Raw genomic sequence first — 25243 nt, forward strand, 5'->3', positions numbered from 1 at the left:
CCTCGGTCGCAGCAGGCACCTGGGCAGAGAGCCCACGGTGGACTGGGGACCTCTGTCCTGGCTCCACCTCAAGGGCAGTGCCACAGGGATCACTGCAGCCCAGGTCCTGGTCACGCGGAGGGAGCATGGAAGGATCTAGGGGCACGCAGGGCAGGGTAACCAGCGCAGCTGGCAGCCCCTGGCAAGGGCAGCCCTGAGCAGTGGCTCCGCGAACCGTGTGCACACAGATGGCCGCGGACACGAATCTTGGCTGCGGACATGGAGGGGGATTTTGGCTGCGGCTGCAGTGAGCTCCTGCACCAGCACCAGGCTCCTTGTGCCTCGTGGGGCGGTCCCCGCGGCCAGGGACAGCCAAGGCTTTGGGACGCCCCCCCGGGACAGCCGGGCGTGGGCTCGGGTGGCAGGGACGGCCCGCTAGTCTCGTATTTTTAATTTGCTATCTGAGCTGACGCCAGGGGCGCCTGCGTCCACGCGCCAGGGCCTGGCTCCGCGATCTTCTCTGTCCCCTCCTTACCCGCCAGGTCCCGCCCGAGGGCCGGCCGCCCCTCCCCGGTCCCGCCCCGCTCCCTAGAGGCCCCGCCGGCCGAGCGCCGCCCGCAGTCGCAGCCATGGTGCAGGCCTGGTACATGGACGACAGCGCCGACGACCCGCGGCGGCCCCACCGCCTCGAGCCGAGCAGCCCGGTGGGCCTGGAGCAGCTGCGCCAGCTCGGGATGCTCTACTGGAAGGTGTGCGGCCGGGGCAGTTTGGTGGCGGGCCGGGTGTCTGCGCATGCGCACAGCCGGGCAGGGTGGGCGAGAGCGGGGCGTCCGGGTGTGTGCGCATGCTCACAGCCGGGCTGGGTGGGCGAGAGCGGGGCGTCCGGGTGTGTGCGCGTGCTCACAGCCGGGCAGGGTAGGCGAGAGCGCGGCGCCCGGGTGTCTGCGCATGCTCGGCGGCTGGCGCCTGCTGAGCATGCTCAATAGCGGGGCTAGAGTGGGCCTCCGCGGGGTGCTCGGGCGAGTTGCGCATGCTCATAGCGGGGCCAGGGTGCCAGGCGCCAGGCGAGTTGCGCATGCTCGTGGCGGGGCCAGGGTACCAGGCGCCGGGCGGCCGGGCGGGTTGCGCATGCGCGGCAGGCGTTCTGTGGGAGGTGGGCTCGCAGCTCGTGGGGTTGGCCTGTGGGCCGGGCGCCCCGTGACGGGCTGAGGCAGGGCCGGGGGTCTGGCTCGCCGGGCTACCCCGTGAGGGAGGGGACGCGGGCGAGCTGCCCTCCTGCGCCTGGAGCCAGGGCTGGGCTCGAACTGAGGGAGGCGTGGCCGGGCGCGCCCTTGGCTGTTGGGCCACCTGCATTTGTGAGGCCAAGGCAAACACACAGGCCTTGGCGCTTGGGCCCGCCCTGTGGACTGCAGGCAGCAGGTGACTGCTGGGCTAGGAGAGGAAGGTTGCCTTTACAATTTTTAAGACTTCTTTTTTTTGTTTTTTTTTTAATATTTTATTATTGTTATTATTTTATAGTACAGTTTCATATTCCCTTATCCCCTCCCCAATTTCCTCCCCCCGTTCCTCTATATCATTATTAACATATAGTTCTTCATACTCAGTCATATGTCCATCATTGCTGGCATGGACAATGGCAGAGTCCAGAATCCTATTGTCAAGATATAGTGAACAGTTTCATTGTAAGTCCATCTTTGTCTGGAAGTACAAATGCATACTGCATTGTATCCTCACATCTGGATGTTAGTCTCCATTTCACAGCTACTGTACATCCCCTTAAATGAAAAGTCATGATACAAAATCAACAATAGAAAGAAAAGAGGAAATTTACAATGCCATGAAGTTAAATGACATGTTACTAGATATGACAGTCTCCATTACACAGCCACTACACATCCCCTTAAATGAAGAGCCACAAAACAAAATCAACATCCGGGAGAAAAAAGAAATTAACAACACCAAGAAGTTAAATAACATGCTATTAAATGACTGACGTGTAGCTGAAGAAATGAAAATCAAGAACCTTCTTGAAGATATTGATGCCACTGCGTGATCTGTGAGTCATTGAATGATTGAGAGGCAGATTTACAGAGTTGGGGGAGGAGTGGAGAGCGAGCTCTTGCATCTGCTGCTCTGATTGGAAGCCAGGAGCCAGGAGCCTCACCAGGGTTTCGAGTCGCATGGTTTCCCCAGGCTGTAGGCAGGGGCTGGATTGGGAACGGTGGGACTCAAGCTGGTGTCCGTATGGGATGCTGCCGTCGCCAGTGGCTTTACCAGTGAGCTGCAGTGCCAGCCAGCCCTGGAGAAGGCTGTGCTCTACCAAGAAGTCTCACTTCCCCACAGTCTACACTGCCAGAAGTGTAAAATGGCAAACAGGACAAAATGGTGTTCCTTGCAAAGGGACTGTTGCACGGGGCAGACCGGCCTCCTCCCTGCTAGTTCTGTTCTGAATTGTGCGTCAAAGCTGTCAAAATTAGATGGTGCTGGCTCCTTGGTTGTATTCTGGGCATTTTTTTTTTTTTCTTTTTAAAGGTATGTTGGGTGGCCAGCATTCTGTGTGGGCGCTGCTTTGAGTCCTGGATGGCCCATTATGGATCCGGGAAAGCAGCGACCATGGCCCGAGTGCTGGCGCGTTCCGGCGTCTGCCTTTGGCCAGCCCTGGCCATCAGGGCTACTGGAGCAGGAACCAGCACGCGGAAACCCGGCTCTCCCAGTCCCTCATTCTCTGTAGCTCCGCACTTCAAATAAGTGTCTTTTTTTTTTTTTTTTAAGTAGCTTTCTGGGTCGGAGGGAGTAGATGGGGGAGCAGTTGTGTCTCTTGGTGACCTGGTGGAGTGGAGCGGTGGAAAGCTCTCGAAGTGGGGGAGAGCTCCCGCATCCCACGCACAGGGACCAGGGAGCAGAGCTCCCCACGCGCACATTGCGTAGCTGGAAATGGCACCACACAGTGGGTTTCTAAAGCATGGTGATTTGACGACCAAGACTTGAAGAGGCTTTGGAGTTTGCTGATGGAGTATTGATGACAAGGTGTCTGTTTATTATTTATCTGTAATGCAGAGTAGAGAAATCTTCCATCCGCTGGATGCTCCTCCTTGCCTGTACCGGCCCAGATTCAACCCGCGTTTCCCACATGGGTGGCTGGGACCTGCTTACCTGACCCCTCACCACTGCCTTCCAGGGTCTGAGTGAACAGGGAGCCGGGACAGAGTGGAACCCAGCCTGACAGCCAGGCACTCTCACGGGGCTGTGGGCGTGTCCAGTGGGGACACCCATGACCACAGGGAACAGTTCATGAGGAGCTGATGACAGTGGTGTAGGGTACGGTGACCAAGGTGCCAGTCGCGATGCCACTGGGCAGAGTCACATCTTGGCTTCCCAAGCAGCTTTCTGTTAAAGCGCGGCAGCAGGTGCTGGTTCGGGCTTGGCTTCCTGCTGCCCCCGTGCCAGGCCTGGCCTCAGCCGCTTCCCGCTTCACTGCTGGGGATGTCTCGGCCTCTCTGTGCCTCTGTGCCCTTCAAACCAGACTTCTAGATGATACGAGAAAGTACTTCAGTAACTGAAAGTGTGAAGTGAATATTTTAGGTTTAGCTGTCACCGGGGAGAGGGATTTGAGCAGTATACTCTACTGTCTTGCTTGCTAACGTCACTTTTAAGAGGGGAGCAGAGGCTAGGAGAGTGGAAGTGCCAGCTGGGGCCACACGCAGGAAGTCCTCCCACTTGGTCAGCTATACTGGGATCTGCTCCGTGGGCTGTGAGAGCAGCAGGCATAGGGGAGCAAACTGCCCAGAGAGGCTCCCTGGGGGATCCTGGGGCTTGCCAGGCGGGATGGTGGCAGGGAGTTGGGACAGGCGAGGCAGCAGTTTCTGGTCATTGAGAGCGTTGCGTGGCGTGTGAGCTGGAGTCCCCCAGAAGGGTGGGGTGCAGAAAAGGGACCCCTGGCTTCCTGGGGGGATTTTTGGGGAAGAGACCTGGGGGGGCAAGTCTGGATGCCCCCGTGGTCCCGTGGTCATGGCCGCCAGCTGGGCGAGGGGCGTCCTCAGTGTATCCTAACCGCTTGTCCTTCGCCAGCTGGATGCCGACAAGTACGAGGACGACCCGCAGCTGGAGGAGATCCGGAGAGAGAGGAACTACTCCTGGATGGACATCATCACCATTTGCAAAGACAAGCTGCCCGACTTCGAGCAGAAGGTAGACCGTCCCCCCCCCCGGCCCCTGGGCCTGCGGACGCACATCTGCCATCCTGCCCACTGCTCGTGACCTCCTTTGGGTCTGGGGGCAGGAGAATTCTGTCCTCCCAGGGTAGGCTGGAAGCCAGTCCCTTTTCCAGCATTTTCTATGTGTAGAATGGTGAGATTTTCCCCTTATATTTGATACATTCACCAGTGATGCTTGGAGTTCTGTTTGTGTGAAGGTTTTTGTTTAAGATTGATTTATTTTTTGAAAGGGCAGAGTGACAGAGAAGGTCTTCCATTTGCTGGTTCACTCTCCAGATGGGCACGACTGCCAGGGCTGGGCCGGGCTGCAGCCGGGAGCCAGGAGCCGCCTGTGAGGGTGGCAGGGCCCCACAGGGGAGCCAGCTCTGCGATGAACTTCCTGTGCGTGCCACGCGCTGTCCCTGGTTTGCAGGAAGGCTTGGGCTGTCCGTCTCCGAGGGGCACAGGACCTTGACTGCACTCCACAGTGTGCGTTCAGGTGCTGGTCGCGTCCTCTGAGCTGTGCTGTGGCTGGGCTGTCTCCCTCCTGCCCTGTGGTACGTCTCGCGGCCTTTCCCCAAGTCCGGCCACAGCTTCACCAGCGCGCTCAGTCCTTCCGGAGGACTTTGGCTTCGTTGATTTCTCTGTTTTTCTTTTTTATCTTACTGATTTCTGCTCGGATCTGTAGTATTCGCTTTCTTCTGTGTAATTAGGGTGGGTTTATTCCTTTTGCAGCCGTGTGAGGTGGAAGGCTCGCGTTGAGGCTTGCTTTCCAGCGCAGGTGTGTGTTCCCTGGAGTGCGGCAGTAGGGGCCTCACATGCGTTCTGACGTGGATTTACGCAGTGGCTTCCGATTTTCTGACATGTCAGTTTGCAGTTCTTTGGGGATGTTCCTGGGTTTCTGTGTCACTGTGGTGGAGGATACGCTGGCCTGAGGTGACTTCTGGTAGCCACCTCTGGACTCACCGCATGGCCCAGGGTGAGGTCTGTCTGGAGAACATGGGGTGCCCGCTGTGGCCGGAGGAGAGAAGGCGGGGTGCCCGCCGTCGTTGGCACAGTGCTCAGGGATGGAGATGCTGTCAGAGAAGGTGGCAGCTATGCGGTGGCCTCGGCTGCTCCGAACAGCCACCTGTGTCCACCCGGGATTCTGCTGCTGTCGTTGGACGTTGGAGATGCGTGTCTGCCCCTGATGCCAGCGGGCCCTGTGCTCTCCATGCTGTGGCATGGCCGGTCGTCCTGCCTCGGCCTCTGCTGGATCAGACATGTGTCGTTGATTTTCACTGACTTTCTCTTGTAAAGAGTGACAGCTTCCAGAACTTTGTGAGGCCAGGATCGAGGAGTCCCGTCCGACCTGCAGCCTGCCTCCAAGGGCCCCTTCCCGGCCTGCCCGCCTTTGCTCTAAACCGCACCCTGCCTTGCTTCAGTTTCTGTCCAAGCAGTGAGTTATCTTCTAAAGAGTTTTAAATGAGAAAAACGTCTCCTCTGCTTGCGCGCCTGGCATCTCCTGTTCTGTTACAGGAGGCCCACGTCTCTCGGATTGCTTGCACACCGCCTGAAGGACTTCCGTAATGCTTCTTGTGTCTTAACACAGTTTATTCTCTTTAAAAAGTTTTTTTTTTTTTTTTTTTTTCATTTGAAAGCAGAGTTGCAGAGAGAGAGAGAGAGAGAGAGAGAACTTCTATGTGCTGGGTCACTCCCCAAATGGCTGCAACAGCCAGAGCTGGGCTGATCTGCAGCCGGGAGCCAGGAGCTTCTCTGGTCTCCCACGTGGGTGCAGGGTCTGCCGCCTTCCTAGGCCAGGAGCAGGGAGCTGGCGGAGCTGGAGCAGCCGGGACACGCACTGGTGCTGCATGTGGAAGCTCCATGTACTGTGCCACAGTGCTGCCCCAACACTCACTTTTTGTTTTCACTAAATTTCTTTTTAAAATTATGTATTTGTTCCTTGAAAGGTAGAGAGAAGAAGAGAAAGAAAGAATGAGAGAGAGATCCAGAGAGAGAGGTCTCCCACTTGTCCAAAGTAGCCAGGGCTGTGCCAGCTCAGCTGGGAAGCTGGGAACTCAGTATGGGTCACCCGCATGGGTGACAGGAAGTGGAAGTTCTAGAAGGATCGCCTGCTGTCTCCAGGGGCTGGGCAGCTGGAATGCAGATGGAGCTGATGCAGTGGCCTGTGTGCTGTGCCAGCGCCCACAGTTTGTTTCAGAGCAGTTTTAGGTGTGCAGGAAAACTGTGGAAAGCAGAGTCCCCGTGGCCCACACTCCCAGGCAAGCCCTGCCGTTCTCCACCGTGGTGGGCGCCTGTCCCTTCTCCTAGAGCCCACCACTCACCTGGGCTTGCATGGCTGTGGCCGGGAGAGGGGGCGTGCACCATTCAGTCCTGTGTGCTCCTGCCCCTGTCCCTGCGACGCCTGTGGACATGGCCGCAGCCTGTTTTCTTCCAGAATATCACACGGTTGAAATGAAGCAGCTAACGGCTCTGCTGACCGGCTTCTTCCCTGACTGGCTGTCACCCACTCCTTGTCTTCTGGCTCAGGCCTTCTGGGTCTCACACTGTCGGCTTGCACCACGGCTTCCTTCTGTTTGCTCACTGCAGGCTGTGCACATACCTTCGGCTCCCCTGGCCCCAGTGTGGGTCGCTGCTCCACCTACCCAGCATCGGTGCTGCTGGGGTGGGGACCGAGGCTGCACCAGGGGTGTGGAGGTCTGAGCCAGGGGTATGGGGGGCTGAGCCAGGGGTGTGGGGGGGCTGTGGTATGTGGGACTGAGCCAGGGTTGTGGGGGGCTGAGCCAGGGGTGTGGGGGGCTGTGGTATGTGGGACTGAGCCAGGGTTGTGGGGGGCTGAGCCAGGGGTGTGCAGGGCCGAGCCAGGGGCTTCTTCTGGTTCTCCCGTGTAGGTACAGGGGCCCAAGTTCCACTGCTTTCTTAGGGCATAAGCAGAGAGCTGGATGGGATGTGGAACAACCAGAACACGAACCAGCAGCCATATGGGATGCTGGTGCAACAGGCAGAGGCCTGATCTACTATGCCACGGCGCCAGCCCCAAGCAAAGCTTTAAGTGTTGTTGTGGGTGCTCACTCCACGCATGCACATTTGTTTACTTGTAATTCGCTAAGGAGACAAGCCCTTAGCAAAGACATGGAAGTGTTTTCCTGGACCTTAGCCACCATCCTCCCAAGTTCCCTGGCTCCTTGCTGGCCTTTGTAACTGGGGTGCTGAGTGTGGGGCCAGGACATCAGCGTGGCAGTGCCCGGTTGTGGCCCAGCTCATGATCGGGGTGGGTGTGAGTGATGAGCTGGCCCGGCACGGGCTGCCCTGCCCCTCGCCATGGCCCCTCCATTCTGCATTAGTGCGGTGCTTGTTCTCACGGGGCTGTTCTGTGGGTCGGGGAGGCTGGGGGATCAGCACCGGGGACTGACCGCCCTCTTTCCCAGCTGAAGATGTTCTACGAGGAGCACCTGCACCTGCACGAGGAGATCCGCTACGTGCTGGAGGGCAGCGGCTACTTTGACGTCCGCGACAAGCATGACAAGTGGATCCGCATCTCCATGGAGAAGGGGGACATGATCATGCTGCCTGCCGGCATCTACCACCGCTTCACGCTCGATGAGAAGGTGGGTCTGCTGGCGCCTGGGGGTGCCGCACTCAGCACGGCACCAAGGCCCCTCCGGCTGGGCTGCCTGAGGCCACTGCCTGCCCTGTGCAGCCAGAGCCCGTGCGGTGTCCATGCTCCGGGTGAGGACAGACACACCCCTGCTAGTGTGCGCAGCTGCCACTGGGCACGTGGGGCCGACCTCCCGCCCCTTGTCCATTGGTAGGTCCAGGGCGGAGGGCAGCTGGCGTCCGTGGGGTTCTCCTGGCAGTGGACTGCTGGAGTGTGGCAGCAGCAATGTTATCTGCAGTCCCCAAGTCCTCTGGGTGTGACTGTGCCTGAGCAGGGGGGACTTGTGGCTGGAACACAGCTCCCACTGTGTACAGTCCAGCACTTGGCAGAGGGGGGCGTGCGCTGATCTCACCACAGGCTGCCTGTCGAGTATTGTTTCCAGCCTGATTTGTGGCGGGGGCAGTGGGCGGCACAGTGCACCTGCCACACCTACTGACACGGAGATCCCTGTTTCACACTCAACGAGCTGGTTAGTGTCTGCTACATGTGCTCTAGTTGATTCATTGATTTATTTTTGAAGATTTATTTTTATTGGAAAGCCAGATATAGAGAGAGGAGACAGGAATATCTTCCGTTCATTGATTCACTCCCCAAGCGGGTGCAGTGGCCGGAGCTGTGCCAATCTGAAGCCAGGAGCCAGGAGCTTCCTCTGGGTCTCCCACGCGGGCGCAGGGTCCCAAGGCTTTGGACCATCCTCGACTGCTCTCCTAGGCCACAAGGAGGGAGCTGGATGGGAAGCAGGGTCTGCCGGGATTAGAACTGGTGCCCATATGGGATCCTGGTGTGTTCAAGGTGAGGACTTTAGCCAGTAGGCTATTGTGCTGGGCCCTGATTTATTTACTTATTTATTAAAGGTTTATTATTTTTTTTAAAGATTTATTTATTTGTATTGGAAAGGCAATATACAGAGAGGAGGAGAGACAAAGAGGAAGATCTTCCATCCGTTGGTTCACTCCCCAAGTGAGCGCAACGGCTGGAGCTGAGCCAATCCGTAGCCAGGAGCCCCTCCAGGTCTCCCATGCAGGTGCAGGGTCCCAAGGCTTTGGGCTGTCCTCAACTGCTTTCCCAGGCCACAAGCAGGGAGCTGGATGGGAAGTGGAGCTGCCGGGACAAGAACCGGCACCCATATGAGATCCTGGCACGTGCAAGGCGAGGACTTTAACCACTACGGTACTGCACCAGGCCCTAAAGGTTTATTTTTATTGGAAAGGCAGATGTGCCCCTAACGACAGGAAGGGAAAAGTGTCCACGAGGCCAGTGATAGGGTTACAGAGAGCACGCAAGGGACCTTCAGAATTCCTGAAAACTTGGGGCTGGAACTGTGGTGCAACAGGTTAAGCAGCTGCCTACAGTGCAGCACCTCCTGTCGGCAGCAGCCCCTGTCCCATCCAGCCCCTGCTCATGTGCCTGGGAAGGCAGCACAAGATTGTGCAAGCGCTTGGCCCCTCCCCCATGGGGGAGGCGTGGAGCTCCTGGCTCCTGGCTTCGGCTCAGCTCAGCTCCGGCCATGTAGGCATGTGGCGGGGGAACCAGCACAGGGATGGTCCCCCCCTTCAATCCCGTGACTCTTTCAGATAATACAGCTATCTTTAAAAAAAAATGAGCTCTACCTTCAGACCAGAGATGGTCTCCCCAAGAAACCATTGAATGTATCTGGACAGTTAGATGCTGGACTCTTTGCTTGGTACATGCTTGCAATGAAAGAATCTCAACTGAACTTGAACTGTGGCAATGCAGCAAGGTGGAGGAATCCACCATGGGGGGAGGGTGTGGGGCGGGGTGGGGGAATCCCAGTACCTATAAAACTGTGTCACATAATGCAATGTAATTAATTAAGACAAAGAATTAATGAGAAAATTCTACAAATCACGTTTGTTCCTTAGAGAGGTGCTGTGCACATTAAAGGTAATAGTCAAATGAAAAACAAAGAGCGAAAATTTTAAAAAAAGATTTCATTTATTTGAAAGAAGGGAGAGAGAGAGAGAGAGATCTTCAGCTGCTGATTCACTCCCCACATGGCTGCCAGCAGTTGGTGCTGGGCCAGTGTGAAGCCAGGAGCCAGGAGCTTCCCCCAGGTCTCTCACGTAGGCGCAGGGGCCCAAGCACTTGGCCAGTGCTCTGTCGCTTTCCCAGGTGCGTGAGCAGGGGCTGGATGGGACAGGGGCTGCTGCCGACAGGAAGTGCTGCACTGTGGGCAGCTGCTTAACCCGTTGCACCACAGTTCCAGCAGTTCCACAGATCAGCAGTGGAGCAACTAAGACTCAAACCAGCTGTCACTGGGGATGCTGGCGGTGCAGGAGGCGGCTTGACTCACTGTGCTACAAGAGAGAAATGTAAGAGAACATTGGTGCCGAAGTTAGGATGCCGCGTCTGCCTGCAGCTCCCTGCTGTGGCTCTCCGGGAGGCAGCAGCGACGGCCTGTGACCTGGGTCTGTGCTAGCCTCGTGGGAAGCCCTGGGCGCTCCTGGCATGGCTGGCCCCGCCCCGTTCTGTGGCCACTCAGAGCGTGGATGAGCAGATGAAGAGCCCTCTGAGTCTGCTGTTCAAATACAGAAGGTCCCGTGTGTGCTCTGCATGTTCTTTCTGCACCAGAATAAACTTGCCCGCAGGTTGTTTTCGGTGAGCCTTCTGCCATGTCCTGTAGAGCCGATCACCAGCCGTAGCTGCCAGCCATGAGCTCGCCGTAGGGGAGACCACGGCGCTCCCGGCGAGGCGGGGGCGGTGCAGGGAGGAGTCTGCCCTGCGTGTGCTGGGTGCGCTCAGAGGCAGCTGCCGGTCTCATGAGATGCTGGGCATGTCCATGTTTTCTAGAACTACGTGAAGGCCATGCGACTGTTCGTGGGCCAGCCCGTGTGGACCGCGTACAACCGGCCGGCGGACCACTTTGATGCGCGGACACAGTATGTGAAGTTTCTGGCCCAGTCAGCCTAGCCTTGGCCGTCTGGGAGCATCGCTGCCCCGTGAAGGTCTCCCCACTGCAAACAGCACTTGGCCTGTGTCCCCTCTGCTTCTGGAGCGCCTTCCCTCGTGAGATGACCGCGTGGGCTTCATGAGCGAGCCGACTTCCCCGTGGAGTGCCATTGCCACCCCATGCCCGTCTCTCCCTGGGGTGACCCTGTCTCTTCAAAGGCGCAGGTACCTAATGCACCTGCTGGCAGCCACTGCCTTTTCAGACGACAGTACCCAGGGCCAGGTGGGCAGTGGTCAGGGCTGGGGACCTGGCTCCCCTCCTTAGCAGCAGCTGGCATGCTGGGGGTCCCTCATGGGTTCCTGGTCCCCGGCTGTTACAAGCACTTGGGGAGTAAAGCATCCAGTGGGTGCTGTTCCTCTGTCCGCCTCTCTGATAAAGAAATGGAAGTAAAGCAAATGTGAAAACAGCGGTTGCCTTCTTGTTGGGGTTTGCATCCTCGGGGGTTCTTGGTGTCACCCTTTGCTGCTTCGACTGTCATGAATGTGCATGTCACCATGTCACCCTTTGCTGCCTTGTCTGTCATGAATGTACATGTCACCATGTCACCTGGTCTTCACCACGAAGCGTCTCGGATCTTTAGTTGTTAGGCTTTTGAATTTAACAAGAGTGAGGACTTTACTTTCCTACTCAAACATTCTGAGACGGGATTACGCCTAGTCAGTTACAATCATGGGGAAAACAAAACCCCAAACCAAGCCCTAGGTGGGCAGCTTTGTGAAGAACTGGATGAGAACTCTGCATGGGAAGCGAGTCCGTGGCCTCTCGGCGTGCTCCCAGTGTGTCCGCGACACAGCAGGTCCACACGTGTGGACAGCGGCGCGGCCTCGGGCATGGGCTTCCAGCAGCAGGCGGTGCCCAGGCCCCACCTGGATGCCCAGCCCTGCAGCTGGCAGAAGCGCTGCTCTGCTGACGTCCCGGGACTTCCTTTCTGACTCGCGAATTATGCGGAACTAACCAGTGGGCCCAGGGCTTGGAGCTGTCCATTCGGCCTCAGGTAGCTCTTCAGTGGGACTCTGGGGCTCGCTCCCCAACGGCCGGCTCACCCACGGCCTCCTGCTCCTCCCGGGCGGCTCTGCCGGCGTCGCAGCCTCGCGGGGGCTTTGCTTACCACTCACAGCCACGTTTGGCTGCCTTTTCCGGAGTGTGGTTTGCATCTTGTGCACACGTGCCCAAGGACTGAGTTGTATGCGGTGACACACGCTTGGCGTTGGACACAGGTGCAGCTGTGGGATGCCGACGGGTCTGCCCTGTCCCCCCCGGGAGAGGGGTCCAGCCCCGCTGGCATCTGTCCGGGTCCTCAGCAGGCCTAGGGAGAGCAGAGGGGCTGCGTGCATGGCGAGGTGCTGGCCTCCGTGGTGCGGTGGGAGTACGGCCTGGCTCTCTGGGTCCTGTCCAGTCCCTGCAGACGCTCCTGTCCTCAGTGACAGAGCAGGTGCCTGAGGACAGAAGGCCACGTGCCCAGGCCGGGGGGACACCAGCATTGGCCTTTACGCAGTGTCCACTGTGAACATGGCCGCTGGATGTTAGGTGGGTCACACGGCTGAGACGTGTGGAGACTGCAAAATGAGGTGAAGTGGCCCAGGATGGCTGGGAAGCTTCCAGAAGAGTCTGGTAGCCAAGCACGGGGGGAAGAGCAGGCCCCAGCAGGCCAGGGCGCTCCAGCAGCACCAGGGGCCTTAGTCCAGGCCTCCCGGGAGCAGGCAGGTACCCACACTGCTGCCACCTTGGGCGCACGCCACAGCTGCTGGCCTGACAGTGGAGGAGCCAGGACTGCCCCAGGGACCTCAGTGTCCCAACCAGGCTCTTCATGGCCAGGCCACCTGCCTGCCCCCAGTTTTAGTTCACTTACTAACCTTTTAATATTAAGAAAAACTGACTGGAAACAGCATAAAATAATTATTCAGACATTATAAATGCTCAACATTTTCCTCTTCACTGTTTATTTTTGAAGAATTATTTACTCTCAAAGTCAGGATTAGAGAGAGGGAGACATGCTGAACCATCTGTTGGCTCTTTCCCACAAGGCTTCAATGGTTAGCTTTGGGCCAGGCCAGAGAAGCCAGGAGTCAGGAGCCTCTTCTGGGCATCTCCCACACGGGTGCAGGGTCCCAAGGCTTTGAGCCGCCACTGCTTTCCCAGGCCTCAGGCAGGGAGCTGGGACATGAACTGGTGCTCATTTGGGAAGCTGGCATGGCTGAACACCTGCTACTCCGGAACACCGGCCCCTCTTGTCTGGAAGAGCGGGTGCGGCACCTGCAGGAACTGAAGGTGGCGACGCTTGGTGAGCTTCCCCTAACCCTGCCTGCTCCTGGGCAGCCTGCCCGCCCCCATGTGCCGGGGCCAGTGCTGGGCTTGGAGGCTGTGGGAGGAAGGCTAGACGCAGACTCACGGTTTGTGGAGAGCCTGCCTCCCTCCTGGCCCTGCCTGGCTGTGTCAAGCAGCAGCTGCGAAGGCAGGGCAGGCAGGCTCCCCCAACGACAGCCAGCCCTGGGCACCTGGTCCCTCCCCGCACGGCCACCCTCTGAGGAGAGGCCTTTAGCTGAGACATCAGGTGTCCAGGCCTAATTCCTACGCCTTCCGGCAGGGGCACCTGCACCTTTCTGTAGAACGGACGGAGCACGGCTCATGTGTCAGTGAGCCCTGCCCGTCAGCACTGGCTTTGATGCAGCCACCACATGCGGCATGAAAGGGTCCCGGCCCCGAGGCCCTGCTCAGGCATGACATTTTCAGGTTCGGAACAGTTCCCCAAAGCAGGAGAAACAGAAGCACGGGCCACCACGCTGGCTTGGGCAGCCTGTGTTCTGCTCACTCTGGTTGTGCGCTCCTGTGTGTCGCACAACATGAAGAAACCAGGGCCTGCCCTCTGCCCACCACCAGGCTTGTCCTGGGTGGCCAGCGGAGCCGCTGAAGCTCTGGGCTGAGAATAGAGGATGGCAGAGGACCATGAGTGGCCAAAGTCACGGGGACACACAGCCTGGCTGTCGCAGGCATCTGGGGAGTGACCCAGTGCATGCAAGCTGTGTAACTGTCCGGCTCTCTCACTTTGTTTTTAAATAAAAAAATATCTGAAGAAATAAAAATCACCAGCTGACTTGCAGGAATAATGGAGATATGTGGCCACACTGTGGACCTCCCTGCCCGGGACGCAGCTCAGTGCACCTGCACAGACGCCCTGTGAATGGCGTATAGCCCTGAGTCAGGCCTGGCAGCGACCCAGGCCAGGCTGTGGCTGTGGTGGGATCAGAGGGGGCTCTCCTGTCTGTGGATGGGGTCCGAAGGGGGCTCCCATGAGGCAGCGACCCAGGACAGGCCACACGTGGGGTCAGCAGGAGGCTCCTGTGCAGCAGCGACCCAGGCCAAGCCATGCATGGGGGCAGAAGGGGGCTCCCGGGTGGCAGTGTGTCAGGCCTTTATTGCCCAGCAGGGCTGCGGCACTGAGGCCTAGGCCAGCTTGAGGCACTGGGTGTTGAAGCTGTCCCCTTCCTTGCTGGCCACTGCCTCGAGCAGGCCCTGCTTCTTCTGCACACTGCGCGAGGACTCCAGCTCGTACATGGTGGTCAGGTTGAAGAGGACGCTCTCGTGCAGGTACTGCCGGGGGTCCTGCTGGACCATGGCCTCCAGCTGCCGCAGGGAGTCCTTGAGCTTGCCCAAGTACAGCAGGCACACGGCAGCATTGTTATTGGCCTGGATAGGGAGCACGTGCGTAGGTCACGGTCATGCCCAGCGGGCTTCCCTGATACCTCTGTGGCTGCCAACAGGCACAGGTTACCCTGTGGTCTCTAGTGTCACAATGGGCAGCCGGCTGGGGGTCCAAGGCCCTCAACACACAGCCCACAGGGACCTCCTACCCTGGCACGGCCCCCGGGACCTCCCCTGACCCTGACACTGCCCCCGGGGACCTCCCCCGACCCTGACACGGCCTGGATACAGCCCCCAGGGGTCTCACCACAGCGTTGGTCGGGTCCATCCTCAAGATCTCAGTGAAGAACCTGTGGGCTTCGGCGAAGTTGTTCTGCCCCAGGTGCAAGAACGCTCTGAAACCGGCCATGGGCAGAGTGTGAGCCTTTCATCAGGGGGAACACGTCAGGATGCTAGCTGGGGTCCCCCGAAACCAAGGGGGCCTCAGGAACGGCATGACAGCAACATGGTCCCTCCATCAGCGCCAGATCCACACTAGCAGACAGGTGGTGAGGGGGCGCCATGTCGGGCTGCCCACCATCAGTTCAGGCTTGCCTGCTGAGCCACGCCCACCCCAGTGACCTGAGGCCGTGCTTTGTCCTTCCTGACGCTGCATGGGCAGAGCTGCACATTGGTGGCACAATTCTACAACATCATCTCAGGCACCAGAGCTTATGTGCAGGGCAGGGTGTGTGTGTGTGGTGCAGGGCTGTGTGTGTGGTGCAGGGCTGTGTGTGTGGTGCAGGGCTGTGTGTGCAGTGCAGGGCTGTGTGTGCAGTGCAGGGCTGTGTGTGTGTAAGGCAGGGCTGTGTGTGGTGCAGGGCTGTGTGTGCAGTGCAGGGCTGTGTGCAGTGCAGGGCTGTGTGCGGTGCAGGTCTGTGTGTGTGGTGTAGGGCTGTGTGTGTGGTGCAGGGCTGTGTGTGTGGTGCAGGGCTGTGTGTGGTGCAGGGCTGTGTGTGTGGTGCAGGGCTGTGTGTGTGGTGCAGGGCTGTGTGTGTGTGGTGCAGGGCTGTGTGTGGTGCAGGTCTGTGTGTGTGGTGTAGGGCTGTGTGTGTGGTGCAGGGCTGTGTGTGTGGTGCAGGGCTGTGTGTGTAAGGCATGGCTGTGTGTGTGGTGCAGGGCTGTGTGTGGTGCAGGGCTGTGTGTGTGGTGCAGGGCTGTGTGTGTGGTGCAGGGCTGTGTGTGTAAGGCATGGCTGTGTGTGTGGTGCAGGGCTGTGTGTGTGGTGCAGGGCTATGTGTATAAGGCATGGCTGTGTGTGTGGTGCAGGGCTGTGTGTGTGGTGCAGGGCTGTGTGTGTGGTGCAGGGCTATGTGTATAAGGCAGGGCTGTGTGTGCGGTGCAGGGCTGTGTGTGGTGCAGGGCTGTGTGTGTGCGGTGCAGGGCTGTGTGCACTGCCAGTCTGGAGAACACAGGGACTCTCTTTAATAAGCCATCTTTCAGACTGCGAGGCCCTGAGCCCCTGCATCCAGCACATTCTCTCGGGTCAGGAGGCTGCATGTAGGCTCCTTAACAAGTACTCAGCTTAAACACATACCTGTTCATCAGAACCATTATTTTGCCCTGCAGTCCATCCAATTTCTGTGTTACTTTCTCCACATCTTGGAAATACTTCTCAGCTGTTTTGATGTCTCCGATCTGCACGGACGAAGAGAGGTGCGGTTAGCTGCCAGGTGGAGGGAAGCCCGCCTCCCATGTGCGCATGTGTGGGTTCTAGGAGGCTCCGGCTTTAGCTGGGGATGCTGTGTGAGAAAGCAGGTCTCACGGCTTGGTAAGGTTAAGGCTTGAAAATGAATGCTGGCAGGAGTCAAACAAATGGAAAGAATGATTTCCCAGATAACAAAAACTGTATGAAAAATGTGGATATTTCATGGTGGTTCCAACTCAGTCTTACTGGGTATAAAACCCCAGACCTGTCATGGTCGTTGCCACGTGGAACACATGGGCAAGGATGTCCTGGACTGTCCCTGCCGCCCTCCTTCTGTCCAGAGTCGAGCCCCCTGGAGCCCAGGTTCCCCCACGGCTCAGCTGGTGCACGTGGCCAGCCCCCGCCCTCAGGGTGCATGCGTGGATGTCCGGCTGTGTGTGCTTGCCAGCCATGGTCTCGGTGATGTCTGTTCCCGTTAGTTCATCCCCTAAACGGCCACAGTAGCCGCGGCTGGGCCACAATGAAGCTGGTAACCCCAGTGGGGCATCCCCTTTTGGGTGGCAGGGACCCAAGCCCCAGGGCCACCACCAGCTGCTTTCCCAGGCATATTGCTGGGGAACTGGAACGGAAGTGGAGCCTGGACTCAAGAGGGGATTCTGACATGGACACTGGCTTCAAAGGGCAGCTGCACCTGCTGTGCCACACTGTGGACCCCGTCCTGATCACCCCGATTGTTTATCCCCGCTGAGAAGCTGGACTGGTCAGTCTTTGACACCGGCAGGTGCTGCGCTTCAGTCACCACGCCCCCAGCCGCCAGCCCACCTCGCGCTGCGTGCACCTCAGCACCACAGCCCCGAGAGGGGGCACAAGGCCTTCCCGGAGCTGGTCCCACGGGAAGTGACGGGGAAGCCCTGGCATGTTCTTTGCCAGTCACAGGTTTCCCAGGGATTAGGAAGTTCACATCTTCATAATTATTCAAACATAATTAGGATTTAAAATCCTCCTGATTCTAAGAGCTAAAGGCAGCTGTAAACAACATAAAAAGGGAGTTTCAAAGTATTATAGAAAACACACAGAACAAACCGCGGTGGCCAGAAAGTGGCAAGTGAATAAAGCAGTCAGGGGGAGAGGCGGCCTGAGCAGGCAGGGCTAGCCCGTGAAAGGAGATGTCCCCGGGCGGAACAGCAAGGGAAGCAGCGGGGACCAGCGGGAGACAGAGGGCGCCAAGGGCTGAGCTGCAGCTGCTTGGGCCTCGCGCCGGCAGGTGAGCAGTAGCCCATGAGGACAGCGCTGGGCCACCCGCCCGCCGGGCAGTGGCTGTCCCAAAGGCAGCGTGCAGGGAGCACCCACTCGCTCCACAGGCACGGACACAGAGCAGACACCGCAGGCACGCCGGTGCGCCTGGAGGCCACACTCACACCCAGGGCCAAGTCCTGGAGACACACCCCCGGGCGCTGTGCCCTGCTGGGCTGCCCTGCGCATGCGCAGAGACCACAGCCCTGCCTGCGCCGCACAGGCCTCGCCTGCGGCTTCCACAGCTTCGTGAGCCTGCGCTCAGCCTGCGCCCACCTCTGCCCTGGCCGGAAACACAGACTCCCAGGTGGCCTGGTCTCCGAGTTGATATGCAGGGCTCCCGGCAGAGCTCTGGGCCGAAGGGCTTCTGAGCAGGGCAGGAAGCAGACTTGGATTTGAAACTGGATCCCACGGTGGCCCTGGCCAAGGAAGGGACTCTCAGCCAACTTGTAGAGGAGACGCAGGCCCTGGTGGCTGTGTCACCACGTGGCATGCAATATGTGAGCATGGTGCAGGTGTCCACACCAGCCCCTAGGGGACCCTGTGCCCTCCCCTGCTGTGCAGCACTGGCGGTGGCACCATTACAGAAGGCTGACTGAGACAGGACCCTGTGCATGGGGGCGCCCTGGGGACGCTCTGGGGGCAGGTTGTGCCAAGCCCAGCTCTGCAGACGGTGGCCAGGCTCTTGTGAGCACCAGCATGCCCTTGACACATCCACCGAGAGGTCAATGTGCAGCCACCGACAGCCCCGCCCCGCCCCTGAGTGCATGCTCCCGGTGCTGCGCCCGGACCTGCTGTCCCCAACAGCCACCGATGGGCGATGGGCGCTCAGCACCGACAGCCCCGCCCGGCCCGGCCAGCTTCTCTTCCTGGTGGCTTAGTATGGTTTACACTTATTTGAAAGGCAGAAACAGATGTCGTGTGTCGTCTCTCCACTGGTTCACCCCACAACGGCCACGACAGCTGGCTTAGGGCCGGGCAGGGCCAGCAGCCAGGACTCCATCCCAGCCTTCGTGTGGGTGACAGCCCCACGCACTAGGGCTGACTTCTGCCACCTTCCAGGTACACAGTAGGAAGCCGGACCAAAAGCAGGGCAGTCGGGACTTGAAACAACACTCTGACGAGGCATGCCGCACTGGCCAAGGGGCAGCAGCTCCAGCTGCTGGGAGGCCTTTCCAGTGGGAGCCAGGAGACCACCACCCCCTCAATGCCATGATCGGTGCCCTCGGCCCAGACTTGGGGGTACTGGTTCTCTGGTCTGACGGGTATGTGGCACCTAGTCCGAGCCTTGACAGTGGGTATTGCTGGACTATGCCATGAGGTGAAAGCCCGGCTCCTGGGCCCACCCGGCAGCTCGGGCATGTGAGCTCCAGCCCACTCTTCCTGTGTGCCACCAGCCAGGTGGGGGCTCTTTCCACCCCTGCTGAGGCCCCCAGCCTGTCAGCAGCAACACTGCTGGACTGGTTGTCATGGAATCCACTCCTGCCTCCGAGGCACCTGGGGTGTAGGCACCTCTGTTTTCCTTCAGTCCAGCCCCAGCACCCCCAGCAGGGCCCACAAGGGGCTAGTGGCCGATGGCCAGAGAGTGCTCATGGGGGCACGACACGGAGATAACTGGCAGTGGCCGTTCCAAGTTGATCAGACTGCCACCTGCTCCCTGGGGTGCCAGCGGCTCATTCAGAGCATGTCGTCCAGGAAAAAGCCAGCAGCTGCTGCGCTGTGCCCGTGCCGGGGGAGCCCGTGGGGTGCCTTCTTGCCATCACAAGCCCCTCCCTGCCCACCCTCGCCTTTCCCCGCTGCCACTGTAAGGCTGCCCAAAGCTGCTCTCCACCTGGTGCTGGCAGTGCTGGGGTGGGGTTGGGGTCTCAGACAGGGGACAGCGGCTCTTCTCAACCTCTTCCTGCTCGCCCCCACCTGCGTCCAGAGGCCTGGCTCTGTGCTCTGCAGCCCAGGGCTCAGGGGCCGTCCAGGCATGTGCGCTTCTGCTCTCCGCTGGACTCTGTTGGTGGCAGGAAAATGCAGGCCTCAGCCCCAAGCTCTGGGCAAGGGGAGGACACACTCCTGGGCATGTGTGACCCTGAGGGACCAGGTGAAGGGCTGGGGGTGTGCGTGTGTGACCTTGAGGGACCAGGTGAGGGGCAGGGCTGGGTGTGTGTATCTGTGTGTGAGTGATCCTGAGGTACCAGGTGAGGGGCAGGGCTGGGTGCGTGTGTGTGTGTGTGTGTGAGTGAGTGACCCTGAGGGACCAGGTGAGGGGCAGGGCTGGGTGTGTGTGTGTGTGTGTGTGACCCTGAGGGACCAGGTGAGGGGCAGGGCTGGGTGTGTGTGTGAGTGTGTGTGTGTGAGTGACCCTGAGGGACCAGGTGAGGGGCAGGGCTGGGTGTGTGTGTGTGAGTGTGTGACCCTGAGGGACCAGGTGAGGGGCAGGGCTGGGTGTGTGTGTGAGTGTGTGTGAGTGACCCTGAGGGACCAGGTGAGAGGCAGGGCTGGGTGTGTGTGTGTGTGTGTGTGAGTGAGTGACCCTGAGGGACCAGGTGAGGGGCAGGGCTGTGTGTGTGTGTGTGTGAGTGTGTGTGTGTGAGTGACCTTGAGGGACCAGGTGAGGGGCGGGGCTGGGTGTGTGTGTGTGTGTGTGAGTGACCCTGAGGGACCAGGTGAGGGGCAGGGCTGGGTGTGTGTGTGTGTGTGTGTGACCCTGAGGGACCAGGTGAGGGGCAGGGCTGGGTGTGTGTGTGTGTGTGTGAGTGAGTGACCCTGAGGGACCAGGTGAGGGGCAGGGCTGGGTGTGTGTGTGTGTGAGTGTGTGTGTGTGTGTGACCCTGAGGGACCAGGTGAGGGGAAGGGCTGGGTGTGTGTGTGTGTGTGTGTGACCCTGAGGGACCAGGTGAGGGGCAGGGCTGGGTGTGTGTGTGTGTGAGTGTGTGTGTGTGTGTGACCCTGAGGGACCAGGTGAGGGGCAGGGCTGGGGTGTGTGTGTGTGTGTGTGTGTGTGTGTGTGTGAGTGAGTGACCCTGAGGGACCAGGTGAGGGGCAGGGCTGGGTGCGTGTGTGTGTGTGTGTGTGAGTGAGTGACCCTGAGGGACCAGGTGAGGGGCAGGGCTGGGTGTGTGTGTGTGTGTGTGTGACCCTGAGGGACCAGGTGAGGGGCAGGGCTGGGTGTGTGTGTGAGTGTGTGTGTGTGAGTGACCCTGAGGGACCAGGTGAGGGGCAGGGCTGGGTGTGTGTGTGTGAGTGTGTGACCCTGAGGGACCAGGTGAGGGGCAGGGCTGGGTGTGTGTGTGAGTGTGTGTGAGTGACCCTGAGGGACCAGGTGAGAGGCAGGGCTGGGTGTGTGTGTGTGTGTGTGTGAGTGAGTGACCCTGAGGGACCAGGTGAGGGGCAGGGCTGTGTGTGTGTGTGTGTGAGTGTGTGTGTGTGAGTGACCTTGAGGGACCAGGTGAGGGGCGGGGCTGGGTGTGTGTGTGAGTGTGTGTGTGTGAGTGACCCTGAGGGACCAGGTGAGGGGCAGGGCTGGGTGTGTGTGTGTGTGTGTGAGTGAGTGACCCTGAGGGACCAGGTGAGGGGCAGGGCTGGGTGTGTGTGTGTGTGAGTGTGTGTGTGTGTGTGACCCTGAGGGACCAGGTGAGGGGAAGGGCTGGGTGTGTGTGTGTGTGTGTGAGTGACCCTGAGGGACCAGGTGAGGGGCAGGGCTGGGTGTGTGTGTGTGTGTGTGTGACCCTGAGGGACCAGGTGAGGGGCAGGGCTGGGTGTGTGTGTGTGTGAGTGTGTGTGTGTGTGTGACCCTGAGGGACCAGGTGAGGGGCAGGGCTGGGGTGTGTGTGTGTGTGTGTGTGTGTGTGAGTGTGTGTGAGTGACCCTGAGGGACCAGGTGAGGGGCAGGGCTGGGTGTGTGTGTGTGTGTGAGTGACCCTGAGGGACCAGGTGAGGGGCAGGGCTGGGTGTGTGTGTGTGTGTGTGTGACCCTGAGGGACCAGGTGAGGGGCAGGGCTGGGTGTGTGTGTGTGAGTGTGTGTGTGAGTGACCCTGAGGGACCAGGTGAGGGGCAGGGCTGGGTGTGTGTGTGTGAGTGTGTGTGTGTGTGTGTGTGACCCTGAGGGACCAGGTGAGGGGCAGGGCTGGGTGTGTGTGTGTGTGTGAGTGAGTGACCCTGAGGGACCAGGTGAGGGGCAGGGCTGTGTGTGTGTGTGTGTGTGTGTGAGTGAGTGACACTGAGGGACCAGGTGAGGGGCAGGGCTGTGTGTGTGTGTGTGTGTGTGTGTGTGAGTGAGTGACACTGAGGGACCAGGTGAGGGGCAGGGCTGTGTGTGTGTGTGTGTGTGTGACCCTGAGGGACCAGGTGAGGGGCGGGGCTTGGCTGGCTGGAGACTCACAGGGGTCCTTCTGTGGCACCTGACATGTGGGCTGACCACAGTGTACACCAGTTAACAACCACGGTGCTTGTCTGGATGTCCCGGATGGGGTCTCACCTGACAGGCGTGTGTCACAGGGCGGTCCCCTGTGGACACTAGCACCCTTACAGCCTCACCTGAGCCACTGGGTACAGTGGAGGGTGGGTCCCGGTGTGCAGTGTGGTCAGCCAGGTCTGCCCTCGTTGTCTTCCCTGACTCTTTAGCAGTGTGGCTTGATGGCCGGGGGTGGTGGCAGAGCTAGCACAGGGCCCGCGTGGGTGCAGTGGAGCCCACGAGTCAGGATGACTGGCGCCGAGTCAGGTCTGCAGGGCTGGGTGTGTTGGACAAGACTGGATGTGAACTGAGTTCTCATCCCAGCGCATGGATGAGAAAGATTCCTCTGCTGTGGCAGCCCAGGGTGAGCTGCCTGGTGAGCTGGCTGGCCCAGCCGGCAGGAGCACTTGGCAGCCAGGAGGCTGCGCAGCTGGCAGAGTCCCCTCTCCTGCAGGCTGCGCCCCCAGCCTCACAGCTCGGCTCGGCCAACGGCGGCTTCCCCGGGCCAAGGAGCCTGCCCACAGTGGCCTGCATGAGTCCCAGGGAAGTACTGATGGCGGCGCCACAGGTAAGCCACCTGCGAGGCACACTTCCTGCTGTGTGTGCTGAGACAGGACGTCCAGTTCTGCTCGCTCTGCTAGGAGGCAGGGCACTGTGTGAGCATGGCCCTACTGCCCCTCCACCCTCTGTGCTTGGGCCAGGGGCCTTGGCAGCACATGTAGGTGTCACTGGTTCTCCCTGACACCAGTTCAGTGACCCGGTTCTCAGTGGGTCATGTTGAGTCCTCCTGTCCAATCCACTTGTCACCCCCAGCCATGGCCAGCACTTGCCCTTTCCATGCGCCTGTAGTGAGAAGTGCAGCCTCCCACCCCTGCCAGCGGCTTGCTGCTCACGTCAAAGCAGAACCCCGAAACTCCAAGCCCTCCAGGGGCTGCATCCCTGACTGCTCACACACACAAAAACGCACGCTGGGATCAGCTCTCAAGGTACCTGCAGGAAGATCCGGCCGATGCCGCTCAGCAGCTGCGGCTCCTGCTCCGGGTGGCACCTGGCGACCGAACGGTAGGCATCCGCAGCAAGCACGTAGTCCTGAGGGAAGAGCAGGGCAGAGGGCAGCTGCCCTCGGTGCCATCGGGATCACGCGGGGAGGGACACATGGGCGCCCGGGGGCCGTGGCCACATCTTGAGCCCCGGCAGCTAGCACACAGCTAGCACCTGTGCTGCACCTGCTATCCTCCCATCTTCCTGACAACGTGGCAGAGGGGACGAGCATCGCACCCTCCACGCACACAAGCCACTGGGTCTTAGTTCAACATTCTCCCTTCAGAAACTAAGGTTGCTCAAGGTCACACATGAGCCACGCGCCGAGACCAAGCAGTCACCTGGAGGTCACCCTGGCAGGGGTCATTCAGAGGCCCCCTGCTGTGCTCCCACTGCCAGGCTGTACCTGACACTGGCATCTCTCACTGTGGGGGGCCTCCACCATCCGCCCCGCCCCAGGGGCTGGCTGTCCCCTGGGGCGGGGCGGATGGTGGAGGCCCCCCACAGTAGGAAACTCTGCACCCAAAGATAACTAGCAGAGCCAGTCTTGCAGGGGCCTGCCCATCCCAGGGGCCTGCCCATCCCAGGGGCCTGCCCACCCCAGGGGCCTGCCCTTCACAGGGGTCCTGTCCATCACAGGGGCCTGCCCACCACAGGGGCCTGTCCATCACAGGGGTCCTGCTCACCCCAGGGACCTGCCCACCCCAGGGACCTGCCCACCCCAGGGGTCCTGCCCATCACAGGGGCCTGCCCACCCCAGTGGTCCTGCCCATCACAGGGGCCTGCCCACCCCAGGGGCCTGCCCACCCCAGGGGCCTGCCCATCACAGGGGTTCTGCCCATCACAGGGGTCCTGCCCATCACAGGGGCCTGCCCACCCCAGGGGCCTGCCCACCCCAGTGGTCCTGCCCATCACAGGGGCCTGCCCACCCCAGGGGTCTGCCCACCCCAGGGGCCTGCTGACCCCAGGGGCCTGCCACCCAGAGTCCTCTGAGGATCAGGCTCCTGCACCGTCTTCCCTAGTCTCCATCGCAGGATCTAGCGAGGGCTCTTGCTCCTTGCGTTTTCCGTTTCTCTGGGCTTGCCAATTGGGGTGTTAGAGGCAGACAGCAGGCAAAGCCCAGCTCAGCAGGAACAAAGACAGAAAGTGTCTGTGGGCCAACCCCTCCCTGTCAGCTCATCCCAAACCTGATGTTCCCCAGGGCCGGGCGGCGTTGGCCACGGTTTCCTGGCCCACGGCCTCCTGCCACCAGGCACTGCCACCTGGGTTTGCACACACCATGAGGTAGCCGGCCCCTGCTAGGGAGGACCATGCATTCCTATGCAAACTCAGGTCGGGCACTGCTCTGGGTCCTTCTCTGAGACCCTGCTTGTGATGGGGCCATTCCCAGACTGTGCCCAGCTCCAGGGGCTGGCAGCAGCCTACCCAGACCTCTTCAGGAGTGGAAGGCATGGCCCACAAAGTGTCAGGCCAACACAGGGCTCTGCTACCCTCCCTTAAGTGGCAAGGGCCACACTGGGTGCAGGTTCTCCGATCTCAACCTGTGCGGGACTAATAGTCCTAGGGTCCCGGGGGCTGCTGAGGTGGCCTGGGTGGGAGCTGGGCACAAGGGGGTGCTGGCTGCCACTGTGTCAAGGGCCGGGGACCAGTGTTTCCAAGGGTGACCTTGGGACAAAGCCAACTAATGACCTGAATGGGAAAAGGCCCTGGGAGCTACCAGGTTCCCATGCTAATCTTCCGGAGAAACTCCAGGGGGAGGGAGTGCAGGCAGCTGGATTCTGGGCCAAAGGACCCCGGGAGAGGGACCAAGGAGGCAGAGATGGGGGAGGGACCACAGGGTCTGCGATGCTAGCAGCCTCCACAGGAACCGGCTACTCAGCCATGGCTGGGACATGCGCCTGAGGTAGACGTGGGCCCAGCCATCACATGGCCCAGATGGGAAGACCTCTTTGTGCCACTGTATGAGGATACAGGAAACAGCTCTCTTCGAGCTGGTGAGGAGTAGCTCTTGCATTGGAGCTCAGCCCAGGTCACAGCCTCTGGCGTCCCAGAGCCCTCCTCTACCTCCTGGCAACGGCTGGGACCCTGGGTCCTGGCCCTTCTGTGTGAGAAGGCAGAGGAGTAACATGGAGAGGCCCCCCAGCCATGCTTGGCCGGCCAGCAACCCCGCAAGCACAATGGCTTCGTTACACAGCGATGCTTCCCACTCTACTATGCAAATGTCGGGCTGAAAACCAGGAAGACTTCTCCTCACTGCCACTTCTCTTCACTGCAATGGACAAGCTGTTCAGAACGCCGAAGGGGCTGATTCAACAACCCCATCGTTCTCCCCCAGATATT

At 59.9% G+C, this 25243-nt stretch overlaps 3 protein-coding genes across 6 annotated transcripts in view; 1 reads left to right on the forward strand and 2 right to left on the reverse strand.

Moving 5' to 3' along the window:
• The window catches only part of COLEC11 (collectin subfamily member 11), a 98538-nt gene extending 74282 nt beyond the window's left edge, over positions 1–24256 (reverse strand). For all 3 annotated transcript variants that reach the window (XM_004582581.2, XM_058668321.1, XM_058668322.1), the window contains exon 1: positions 24239–24256. The gene's annotated coding sequence lies outside the window, so the exon portion shown is untranslated. The remainder of the gene's footprint in view (positions 1–24238) is intronic.
• ADI1 (acireductone dioxygenase 1) lies at positions 543–10779 on the forward strand. Its single transcript, XM_058668323.1, has 4 exons — positions 543–728; positions 4048–4167; positions 7601–7780; positions 10642–10779. The coding sequence occupies exons 1-4, from the start codon at positions 609–611 to the stop codon at positions 10759–10761; spliced, it is 540 nt and encodes a 179-aa protein (XP_058524306.1). The 5' UTR covers positions 543–608; the 3' UTR covers positions 10762–10779.
• TRAPPC12 (trafficking protein particle complex subunit 12) overlaps positions 14198–25243 on the reverse strand; it is a 76023-nt gene continuing 64977 nt past the window's right edge. For both annotated transcript variants that reach the window (XM_058668320.1, XM_058668319.1), the window contains exons 9-12: positions 22853–22951; positions 16017–16117; positions 14748–14835; positions 14198–14485 (exon numbers count right to left, since the gene is read on the reverse strand). In XM_058668320.1, coding sequence (XP_058524303.1) covers positions 14243–14485; positions 14748–14835; positions 16017–16117; positions 22853–22951 — 531 coding nt within the window. In that variant the 3' untranslated portion in view covers positions 14198–14242. The remainder of the gene's footprint in view (positions 14486–14747; positions 14836–16016; positions 16118–22852; positions 22952–25243) is intronic.

This window comes from Ochotona princeps, chromosome 8 (assembly GCF_030435755.1).
Source record: "Ochotona princeps isolate mOchPri1 chromosome 8, mOchPri1.hap1, whole genome shotgun sequence".
Taxonomy (NCBI): domain Eukaryota; kingdom Metazoa; phylum Chordata; class Mammalia; order Lagomorpha; family Ochotonidae; genus Ochotona; species Ochotona princeps.

Excerpts from the sequence above, each read along its gene's own strand:
- ADI1 (XM_058668323.1), top strand. The coding sequence starts at position 609 with ATGGTGCAGGCCTGGTACATGGACGACAGCGCCGACGACCCGCGGCGG. Across the intron at positions 729-4,047 it reads TCGGGATGCTCTACTGGAAG|CTGGATGCCGACAAGTACGA; the intron begins GTGTGCGGCCGG and ends GTCCTTCGCCAG. Across the intron at positions 4,168-7,600 it reads TGCCCGACTTCGAGCAGAAG|CTGAAGATGTTCTACGAGGA; the intron begins GTAGACCGTCCC and ends CCTCTTTCCCAG.